The 12,146-nt window shown below is 39.7% G+C and overlaps 1 protein-coding gene across 2 annotated transcripts in view; it reads left to right on the top strand.

The window, feature by feature from the left end:
- na (sodium leak channel non-selective protein na) overlaps positions 1 to 12,146 on the top strand; it is a 711,066-nt gene that overhangs the window by 695,914 nt on the left and 3,006 nt on the right. For both annotated transcript variants that reach the window (XM_067148870.2, XM_067148869.2), the window contains one exon: positions 4,503 to 4,662. In XM_067148870.2, the coding sequence (XP_067004971.1) occupies positions 4,503 to 4,662 (160 nt within the window). The remainder of the gene's footprint in view (positions 1 to 4,502; positions 4,663 to 12,146) is intronic.

The raw sequence follows: 12,146 nt of genomic DNA, 5'->3' as shown, positions 1-12,146 counted from the left end.
ACATTAACCTAATTAAATAAAACATCATCAACTTAACAATAAAAAATCATTCATCTGAAGAATAAAATGTCATTAATCTAATACGTTGAAAATCAGTAACTTATAAATAACGTCAGGCGCCTGTGCACCTTGACCTCTTTGGTGCTGATGGTATGTTGTCATCGATGTCATCATAGTTTTTTCTCCCGAGTTATAATTTTGTCGAGGTTGGCCTGTTCTTCGAATTCATTGTCAGTGTGTCATTGTCTTCTTCATTGAAATCTATTTCTGGCAAACTTTCTCATGCAGTACCAACACAATTCTTGCAGATGGCAGAGCACTGGAGTCCTGCTTTTTTGCAGCTGCAGGCCCCTCTGCTACATCCTGCAGTACATTTGCAGCAATTGATGTTCAGGAGGTGCTCTGGAGCAGCAGCCGTGGTCGTGGTAATGGGGATCACACCTGTAAATAAATAAATAAACAAAATAAGTAAATAAATATGTTTATTTTGGTATAGGACAATGAATTATAACAAAGCAGAGCAATCGTCAAACAGCAGTCTGCTATGGTGAAAATTTAACAATATGACAAATACTATGAACGAGTATAATACTAACCTTGTTTGGTCAGGATCCAGGCCCAGGCAGATGGTAACTTTTGTTGGCTCCCTTCACTCCCCAGCCATGTTTGTACTTGCAGGTATGTCCTGAAGCAGTGGCACTTGGCAGCATCTGTTGTAAGTGGCAATCTGGCAAGTTGAAATTTCGGTTTTACCACAACGTTGGATGAGAATGCTGGGTACCGCAGATCCTCCAAATTATCTGTGTCAATGATTCCACCATACAATATCACCAGCAACTTCTCCTGCTTCAGAAATTTGGTGTTGCCTCAGGGTTTTTGAAAATACCAACTATTTCTGAGAGGCAAGGGTTTTTCTCATAAACCTGCATTACCTTCTTCCCAATTCTGAAGGGTGCTGAAGTGGTGTCACACCCACTCACTGTGTGAAGGAAGAGAATATCCTGAGTGCTGACTTTGCAGGAATGGGATAAATACAAAACACTGGGGGGGGGGGGGGGGAGGGGGGGGTGTTACCTCTTCCACTCTTCTGGAAATTAATGTTATTTTTAGAAGAAACTAATGCTGTCAGTAAAAATAAAAGATTGATATCTTCTCTTGTTATGGTGACACTATGAAAGTCATCACCTTTTGATATAGCAGTTTCCATTATCATGACATTGGCACCTTCTATTGCCTATTTCACCTGAATTCCCTTGGCTTCCATTTCAGTCATCAGCAATGTGACTTCTATTGGTTTGCTCCACACGACCTTATGCTGCAGGTACAAGTCATACATAGAGTAAAACCTGACAAACTACCTAAATGAATAAATTGAAAATTATAACGTGAGGCACCTGGTTAGCGACCTTCCACCCCCACCCCACCCATGTGAGTCGGTTATGATTGTAGAATTTAAATGTTTTTTGAAATGGGAAGAGAGGGTTCTTGAGAGAAAGAGGGGGTCGTGCATGCAGGAGGGGAAGGGTGCTCCTTGATGTTTCTATGTGTTGAAATTTAGGGGTATATAAGTATATTTAGTCCTCAGCCAGAAGGCTGGTTGGATCCTCAACAGCTCCTTCATCAGCTGTCATAGTTGGCCTAGGCATCACTGAAGAGTCATACTAGTGAAATGAGGAGTGAGGTGGTTTCCTGTTGCTTTCCTCACTGAGCCAGAAGTTGCTATTACATATCAGTCTGCCAAGTCCACTGAAATGCATGCACCAACCGACCCTATGAGCAATGTTTTCGCACCATTCATAACAAGGACTGGCTGCATAAGGAATGGCATTACTAGCATCACTCATACCTCAGTCACTTTCATTCAAGGATAAAGCTGAGACAGATCAATGAAAATAACAAAATTGCTCTAGCCCATAACATAAGACATAGTGCACTGTAAACACTAGGTCCTGCCAGCACTACGTGTTGAAATTTAGGGGTACCTAACATTATTTACATAGAAATGTTGATAAATGACTGTTATAAGGAAAAAAACCTGCCTTTTTACGCTATTGTTGATCATTTGAGAAATTTGTATCTTTGAATCTATATCTCAGTAACTCTTCATCATCATCATCATCATCATCATCAGTTTTCCACTCCAGTTGCCCGGGTGTGGTTTACGAGCACTCTCCACTTCTGTCTGTCCATGTACCACTCTTCTCTCAAGACGACATCCCAGCTGACTCCTCTTGTTCCTATGTCCTCTTTCACTTGGTCCAGCCATCTCTTCCTAGGTCTTCCTACCGGTCGTTTTCCAGCCACGACTGTGTGTAGCCATTGTTTTGCTGTCCTTCCATCGCCCGATCGTTTGACATGGCCAAACCATTTCAAACGGGCCCTTGTCACTTTTTCATTCAGGGATGGGTACACACCAGCTTCCTCCCTTATTCTTTCATTCCTTACCCTGTCCCTTTTTGTCTTCTGTACCATAGTACGTAGGAACTTGATTTCTGCGGCTTGTAGTTTGCTATCCACTTGTTGGGTTGTTGTGCAGGTTTCTAGGCCATATGTTAGTATGGGGGTGAAGTATGATTGGAATAGAATCTGCTTTGATCTTAAGGGAACTTGTTCGTTCCAGAGGAGGTTCCAAACTTGATGGTAAAACTGAGCTGATTTTTGAATGCGGTTGTTAATCTCATGCTGTATTCTGTTATCACTTGAAATGATGCACCCAAGATATTTATATTGGTCTACTGTTTCCAGCTGTGTACCTTCCAGCATTATTTTTCCTTTCTTCTTCTGCCTGTTGACAGGCATAGTAACAGTTTTCAATTTATTTATTGTTAATCGGTGTGCTTTCAAATGTTCATTCCAGGTGTTCAGCCTCTCTTGGACTTCCTTTTCTGTATTTCCCCAAATTACTACATCATCTGCAAATGCAAATGCATTGATGTCCATATTGTTCTTCTGTTTAATTTCTTTCATGACTTCATCCATGACAGTGATAAAAAGTAAGGGTGAAAGGGTACTGCCTTGTTGCACTCCTTTAGTGGTTTGGAACCAATCAGAATTACCGTTTCCTATCTGTACGCAACTGCAGCAGTCTTCGTAAAGCATTTTAACTTTCCGGATAAGACCTTTGGGTACATTTTTCTTTCTTAAGCATTCCCATATAGTCTCCCTTGGAACACTATGAAATGCTTTTTCGAGATCCAAAAACACTAGTGTTAAGTCTTTGCCCTTCTCCCAATGCTTTTCTAACAGTATTCTAAGTGCAAATATGAGATCGGTAGTTGATCGGGGTTCTCTGAATCCATATTGTTCTTCCTGTAGTTGTGGTTCTATTATTTTCCTTAGCCTCACTAACTATTAGGTCAAAAATACTTTTTACCAGTGAAATATGAAGGAAAGTTCATGCTCTTCAATTTTGTAACTACCGGGCGAGTTGGCCATGCGGTTAAAGGATCACTGTGAGCTTGCATCTGAGGGATAGTGGGTTTGAATCCCACTGTTGGCAGCCCTGAAGATGGTTTTCTGTGGTTTCCCATTTTCACACTAGGCAAATGCTGGGGCTGTACCTTAATTAAGGCCATGGCTGCTTCCTTCCAACTCCTAGGCCTTTCCAATCCCATCGGTGCCATAAAACCTATCTGTGTCGGTGTGACATAAAGCCACTAGCCAAAAAAAATAAAAAAATAAATTGCAACTGGGTGTATCCTGCTAAAAATGCATGGTTTAGAAGTTATAAACAAAAAAAAGTGGAGAAAAGTCCAAACATTTTGAGGTTTTTCGGCTTCTCGCAAGCTAACACAGGACCCTTGAGGTCAAAACCTCATATTCTACTCCACAGAGTACTCAAAGCAACATACCAAAATATCATTAAGTTCAGAATGCTTTCCAGGTACTCCCTTCATTTATTACCTGCCGCTCGGACTAGACTGTCACTCCGTCACTGTACAGTTTTGTCTGTAGAATTTTTGGTGACCAGTAATAGTGCACTGCATACTCAGCAGCCAATCATCTATTCAGATATGCTGAGGATTGAAAATGCAAACCACATTCAGTAAGTGTTTGCCAGTTTTGATAGTTTCTAGCTAATTTTTTGTTAAGGTAATCCATTTGGGAGAAGTGACAGTGGGGATTTTTTTTCTTTTTAAACAACTGATAGTAGTATGAGTTAGGTACGGTGAATGCTATTTTGGCAATTTTGTTTTTTGGGCATAGGAAAAATTAGTGCTGCTTTCATTCATGAGATTCCTATAGATTTTTTTAAAGAGGAGGAACAATTACTTGATTTTAGCAAACATTTCACATTATTGAATTTTTATTATTAATATTAATTTGTGATATGGTCCTAAATTTAATTTTGAAATTGGTTTTGAGTTGAAAACTGAATATATTGTTGACAACACTGCTTGTAATACTGCTAGTTTGTCGCTCTTGTCTCTACATGAATCATCCTCGTTACCTACAAATTCATTTTGAGTGATGGATATGTACTGAAATGTATACTGTTACAGGAAACAGAAGGGCAACGTCGTCATAGAGTGATGATTCCCAGGTCTGACAGTGTAGGAAGTGGTTCTGGTCGTAAATACCTGGCTCCAACATTGTCCGATCCAACTGTTCGGACTGATAAAGATCGACCCGGTACAAAAAAGCGGAATAATCGGCCACAAGGTTTGTACACATTTAACTAGGCTTTCTACTTGGAAATAGTTCAGGAATAATATTCATCATGAAAACTACTTCTCTCATACTTGGTCCTTCCTGAATACTCCTCTAATCCTTATATTGGGTGAATTTATGATTTTTCCAAGAAAACAGATTGAAATTTGTCATTTGTTTCTTCGACTATGAGAAGAATCAGTATCAAATTAATTTGCTTCCTAAACAATTTCTTCTTGTCCATTTAATGATCAGTAATAATGTTTTTCTTTTAATGTGTTCTATATTCAAACTGCTTGCTTTAACTGAAATATTGACCATAATAACCAATTTTACAGTGATTGACTAACATTACAACTGCATTTAAACTCTCCTCAGTCTAATATACATTGTACCTATCGCCCTTTTGGAGGGTCTCACCACCTTTCAGTTCGTATCCTCACAGATTATCTTCTTTTATTACCTTTTTTATATCCTAAAATCCAGCACAATGAGCGATTTGGTGCCTTTGAGACCTTCTGTCTTTAGAGCAGATAACCTAACCCTCTACCCCACAAGGATGACATTAAAATATACAGGGTGGTCAGATTCAACATGAACTGGATATAAGAGCATTAGACGTTTGGTCATACTGATAAATAATTTGAAAAAAATCATTTGATATCTCACACTGTTATAATTTTATCAGCTGCTGATATTAGCGGGCGAATTCACATGGTCTTTGCGAGGCAGTGTTGCTAAATCTGCATGTGACTGAAGACGAGATTGAGAACACCGATCGAAGAAGGCTTGCATTTCAATGTGAGACCAAGTCAACTGTATGCATGCCACAGGGCTTCTTAATGAACATTTTCGTAAATGACCGATCACCTAGTAGCTACTGATGCCGAGAAATCAGTGTCAAACACAACACAGTGGGCGTTTCAGTCGGTGTCACCATAGCGTACTTGCTATGGCACGATCCTGTGAGCTCAGAGGTCCGTGTTCAGATCCCTCACCTCATCATCATCATCATTGTCATCGTCATCAGTGTCTAAAGACAATGTCTTGTCTATGCAACTACTGTTCTCTGTCCTCAGCTTCTCATTTCATTTCATAGTAGGAACCATAATGAAGATTCTGTGCCAAGTCTTGAAGGAATTTTTTCCTCAGTCATCCCCTGCCGTTTTTCCCCATAATTTTCCCTCCCAGCAGATTGGTAAGAAAGGTACAAAGGTGGATCAAATATAAGCGGGAATTTGAATGTACCGCTGCTGTTAGTAATAATTCCGAGGCGGGGCTTTGCCAGGATGTTGGTGGGGATGTCTGGAGAAGGGGTTTGCGTGCTTGAACGGCAGTGGAGAGCTGGGATGCTTTAGTACGCCATGAGAATGAGCAAGAGGTGCACATGTCTGTTGCGCAACCCATCATTATCAAATTTCCCGCAAAAGAGGGCACCAAACCTTCCAAAATTTTGTCACGGCTCTACGCACAGTTTGGGAAAGAAACATTTTTGCAGACTCGAGTGTATGAATGGGCTAAAACATTTGTGGCAGGAAGAGAAGCTGTGGAAAATGAACCCCATGAAAGGAGACCTCGGACAAGTGTCACTGCACACAGCATTGTTGACATTCGTGACATTATTGATGAAGATCAGCAAATAAAAATTTTGCAAACTGTTTCAGCCATAGGAATAACTTACGGAAGTGTTCAAACCATCATCCGAGATGAACTCCATTTCAGAAAATTGCCTGTCAGGTAGGTTCCTCGTCTCCTCAACCACGAACAAAAAACTTTACGCCAGGAAGTTTGTCAGAGACTTCTGCATCGCTACGAGGAGGAAGGAGAGGATTTCTTGCATCATATTGTGACTTGTGATGAAACTTGGGTGCATCATTACACCGCAGAGTCAAAGCAAGCAAGCATTTAGTGGCGGCGAAGAGACGAAGCAGGTTCAGTCAAAGTTAAAACATGCCCGTCTGCTGGAAAGGTACTTGCAACTGTTTTCTGGGACTCTGCAGGCATTTTGCTGGTGGATTTTCTTCATGAACAAAGGGCAATTAATGCAGCCTATTACTGTTGCCTTTTGGATCAAGCAAAAGCTGTGCATCGCAACAAGTGACACTGGCAACCGATCTGAAACATCATTCTTCTCTATGACAATGCAAGACCGCATACTGCCACTTTAATGTGGGAAAAACGGGAGAAAATTCACTGGACACCTCTGGAATACCCTCTGTATAGTCCAGATTTATCAACCTGCGACTACCTTTTGTTTGGACCACTCAAACAAGACCTAGGAGGGCAGCAGTTCAATGATGATGCAAGTGTAGAAGAGTTTGTGAGAAACTGGCTCTGCACACAGCATCAAAAACTTACCAATCTGATGGAAAAATGTGTATCGAAGGCTCTATGTAGAAAAGTGATCTCTAAATGTGTATTTTTATGGTTGATGCAATCAATTTTAAAGAATAATTGCTATTTATATTTGATTTGCCCTTGTATTATGTTGTGAGATGTGGCCAGTGAATTTATCTCTTGTCTGTATCATTAGCATCAGTTCCCTCTTCCTTTGAATTTCTTGCAGAATGCTTTTGTTTGTTCTTTTTCAATCCATTTAATCTGTAGCATTCATCTCCAGACCCACACCTCAGATGCTCCCAGTTGTTTCCAATCCTGACTTTTGATTGTCCAAGATTCACAGCCATACAATAGCACACTCAATACAAAAGATATCACAGATTTCTTCGTAATTCCAAAAGCTGAATTTGCACTGATCAGAAGATTTATTACAAAACGTCTGTTTGGCAAGCATTATTCGCCTTTTGATCTCTTTGCTGCACCTATTGTCATTGGTGATCAGACTCCCTAGATAAAGGGAACTGGTGTCTTTTCAGTAAGCTTGATATTGGTGTAAATTAATTCAGGATGTGTACTCGCAACTAATACCTTGGTTTTCTTATCATTAATGTTTAAGCTTGAATCTGACAATGCTGATACAATACATTCAGCTTCTTGGACAACTCTTTCTCTGAGTCTGCTACAATTTCTATATCATCTACAAATCAAATGCATTGTATATGGTGCCCATTTATCTTTTGTATTTGCTGTAAACTTATTTATGGCTTCTTCAACAAATACATTAAAAAGGTATGGTGAGAGAGAGAGCAGTCCTGCCTCACACCTTTCCTGAATATTGCTGTCTGGATACTTCCTCTGATATCTACCATCGTAGTCTGTCCTTCATATAGTCGCAGTACCAGCCTCCTGTCTTTCCAGTCCAAATCTGTAGCTTTAAGAATTTTGAATAGTTTGTTTCAACTTATGTTATCGAAAGCCTTTTCAATATCTAGAAATGCTACATAGATGTTTCTATTCATCTCCAACCTTCTTTCTAATATTGTTCAGAGAGCTAAGATGGCTTCTCTTGTGCCCATCCCTGTCCTAAAGCCGAACTGGTCCTTACCAATTTGTAAATTGAATTTGTTCTATATCCTGTTTCTTATTATTGATAGTAACATGTTGGATGTATGAGAGAGCAGAGTTATGGTTCTGTGATCAGAACATTCCACACTACTTCCCTTCTTTTGTATCATAAATATTTTTCTTTTGATGAAGTCTTCTAGAAGTTTTCTCTTAATTTGCAAAACAAGTAGCCTACAGTAGAACCCCTATTTAACATTTTTACATGGACCTGATTTTTTTAACCTTAAATGGGGGTTTACCTTAAATCGAGGTTTCAGTAGAAAGCACACCTTTTCCTGTATTAACATATCATCATACATTATTTACACAGTGGCAGCAATAAAACAAGGAGATATCTATCCTACACACGGTACTGCAGTTGCGGATTGTGCTTCAATTTGACAGATTTTTGTCAGTGAATGCAAAACCACTTTGGTTTAAGGTTGTTCTTATAACGTTATACATGGTTTTCCATAAAAGTAGGGAAAGATACCAAACTCGCACAAAAACACATTAAAATCAATATGAAACAGCAATCAGTTTGTTTAAACATTTTTGCGGATGTTTTCCAAGCAGTGGCTTACTCATTAGCACGTATTTTCTAATTCCAATAGTCTGAACCCGCATATTCAGTTTCATTCTTAAAAAATGTAATAGCATCACTCCAGAGGCTTGTGGCAAACATTTCCATTTTCTTACTTCAAACAGCACCACCTAACCTAGGTGTACCGTGCACGTATTATGAAAAAAAATATTTCAAGCTCCCTCTAGAATAATGATAACATTTTCATTATAAATTTACACGGGAACAGCCTTTCTGAAATTTAACAAGACGCGAAGGTACATAACGTAACCTCTGAAATTAGTTATGCGCATTGTTGTATCTTGAGAAGTAGTATCACATTCTTAGTTTATTTCAGTACATAGTATTAATATTAAGCAATCGTTTACTTCAGCCTTTATTTCTAATGAGTTAACAACTGCTGGCATTGCACTTATTGCGAAAACATATTATCCTGATGTTTGTTTAATGAGTCGGAGTTCTGAGACCTCATGTTCGCTGAAGATAAGCTCGCTCGTGTGTACTGAGGAATCGATACGGAAGTAGTGATGAGTCGTTCATAAACGAACTGACTCTTTTGAACGACTCGTTGGAGAGAGCTAGCTCCTGAGCTAGCTCTCTCATTGAGAGTCGACTCTTATAAGAGCTAACTCGCTCCTCGCTCCTTGAGAGCTAGACGTTCAATTATGAGTCGACTCTTGTATGAGCTAGCTCCCTCCTTGCTCCTTGAGAGCTAGTACGAGCCGACTCTTTAATCAACTGCAACTCCAAGAAAGAGCTAGCTCATCACATCGACTCACGTTCATTTCTAGCCAATACCATGCTTCAGATAATCACGTGACATACAGATGCCGCTTTCTTTTTTATAGACTACCCAGACTAGCCTCTTCCCGCATTCAGTGTGCCAGTGGTTGTGGTCTGTCGGCCATATATGTTATTTGTGCCATAGTTCTGGCAGCCTGCTACCTAACGAAACAAGAAAATGAAGTAAACATGTCATTGAGCAATACTTACCAGTCACTCATAATCTATGAAGGATGTACTGTAGATCCAGAAGGTTAAGAGCAAATAAATGACACCAAGTTCGGGTTAACTATCTTAAACTAAGCAAGAACAACAGTAACTATCCAGCATGGTTTCTTGCAAATTAACTTAATATTGACACCAATAAGGGCTTTTCTACACATGACAATTGTGTGTTCATTGAGATTTATCAAGCTGGTCGACCCTCCCCTACAAGGTTTGTGACCTCTACCATACTGTATCAACTCCTGGTACCTGAAGGGAAGACATCTTTTGAGTAACACAAAGAGCAAAGAACACTCACATGAAGATGGCAGCACCAGCATCATTGTCCAGTTTGGAAGTTACTGTAATGGAAAAGGTACCAATGCGATGCCTTCATTTTTTCTGACATTTTACTTAGGTACCAGGCAGCACAAATACCACTAATCTGACATGGTTGGAAGTAGAGGCAGCAATATCTAAGCTGAAAAACAACACATCAACTGGATCAGATGAATTAAGTGTTGAGATGATCAAAGCACTAGGAGAGGTAGGACAACAGTGGATGTACAGGGTACTAAATAGAATCTAGAAAGAGAATGTAATACCCAATGACTGGAAGCAAGGAGTCATCATCCCATTGTTGAAAAAAGGTGATAGAAAGAAATGTACCAACAACAGAGGTATAACTCTGCTGTCACATGGCCTCAAAATTACGAATCCATCCTTGAGAGCAGGATTAGAAAATATGTTGAACCTACACTTGAGGAGGAACAACATGGATTTAGACCTCATAGATCAACTATAGGCCTCATTTTTGCCACCAGAATGCTCTTTGAGAAGTATTGGGAGAAAGGTAAAACACTTATAACTGTTTTTCTGGACATCGAGAAAGCATATGATCATGTACCACGTAGGCATATATGGGAATGTTTGAGACATAAGAAAGTGCCCGATGATGTCATAGCACGAGTACAACGATTACATGATGAAACCAAGTGTTGTGTCCAGGTCCAGGATGGAAGGTCAGGTTGGTTTGAAACGAAGAGTGGAGTCCAGCAAGAAAGTTGTCTTTCACCACTTCTCTTCATAATCATAATGGATAAAGTTTTAACAGCAGTTAAGAGAAAGGATCCAACAACTAATGCCCTGGTTTTTGCTGGTGATATAATGGTATGGGGTGAGACAGAAGCTGAAGTACAAACTAGACTAGATCTCTGGCATGATGCTTTTACAACCTTAGGTCTCAAAATCAGCAAAACGAAGACAGTTGGCTTGGTGATGAGTAGAAACTCTCCAACTGTTCATCTAAGAATTGGAGATGAGGAGATGGATATTGTAGACAACTTCCAGTATTTAGGTAGAGTTCTGTCATCAGACAATACCATACATCACGAGATTAGTAACAGAATACAGAAAGCTTCCAAATTCTATCATGCTGTACGTCAAATACTTTGGGATGAAACATTTCCGTTAGTTTCCAAGACCAGTTTGTACAAAATATATCTAGTACCTATATTGACGTATGGCCTGGAAGTAGCAACACTTACTGGAAAAACAAAGTCGTCTTCAGGCAACAGAAATGAAGTTTCTCCGTTCTTGTCTACAAAAAACAAAAATGGATAAAATAAGGAATGTGAATATCCAACAACAGCTTGGATTGGAAAGAAGCTTGCTGGAGACTCTAGAAGTTAAGAGATTGCAATGGTACGGTCACATGAAAAGAATGAACCCTCACAGGACTTCTCGAACATACTTTGACCACAATGTTCCTGGGAAGAGACCAAGAGGAACACCTCGTGATGTTTGGGAAAAACAGATAATGAAGGACCTTGAAATTAGAAATGCGAACTGGTGTCACATATATGAGCAGCATCTGTGGATGGATAGAACAAACTGGAGGAGGCTCGTATACAACCGCACCTGGCTTGCTGGAGTGAAGAAATGATGATGATGATGACCTATGTTGAAGTCTGAAAGTTAATCTGAGTACCAGTAAACATTTTTCCAGAAAAATAGCACTGATGATGATGATGATGATGATGTGTTACGATCTTGTAATTATTAGTGCAATAGTAATTCCTAAGAAAAGGGGGAGGGGGAAGACACCCATCAACCATATGCTAAAGCGCGGTGATAAAATACCAGACCAAGCAGAGTGCAGGGAAGCGTGAGGTAGGAGATGATTTCGCCGTCCGATTATCGTGATCAAGCAACAACAACCAATAAATATATATCGCGAGACATCAGTGGAGTAATGCACAGAATATATTTTCGGCCTCTTCCCAAGAGGTGTTCCATGGTAGGGACACTTAGAATAAATGGGAGGGGATACAAGAATGACAACACCCGAAATGACAGATTACAAGTGACAGATTGTATTATAATAGCATCAAAAAAGAAAGACAACAAGTGTTACAGAAGATTTTTTTTTTTTTTGCTAGGGGCTCTACGTCGCGTCGACACAGATAGGTCTTATGGCGAC

The sequence above is a fragment of the Anabrus simplex genome, chromosome 1 (genome assembly GCF_040414725.1).
Source record: "Anabrus simplex isolate iqAnaSimp1 chromosome 1, ASM4041472v1, whole genome shotgun sequence".
In the NCBI taxonomy this organism is placed as follows: Eukaryota; Metazoa; Arthropoda; class Insecta; order Orthoptera; family Tettigoniidae; genus Anabrus; species Anabrus simplex.
Note: the sequence above shows the minus strand (reverse complement) of the source record. Positions and strands in the feature narration are given on the sequence as shown.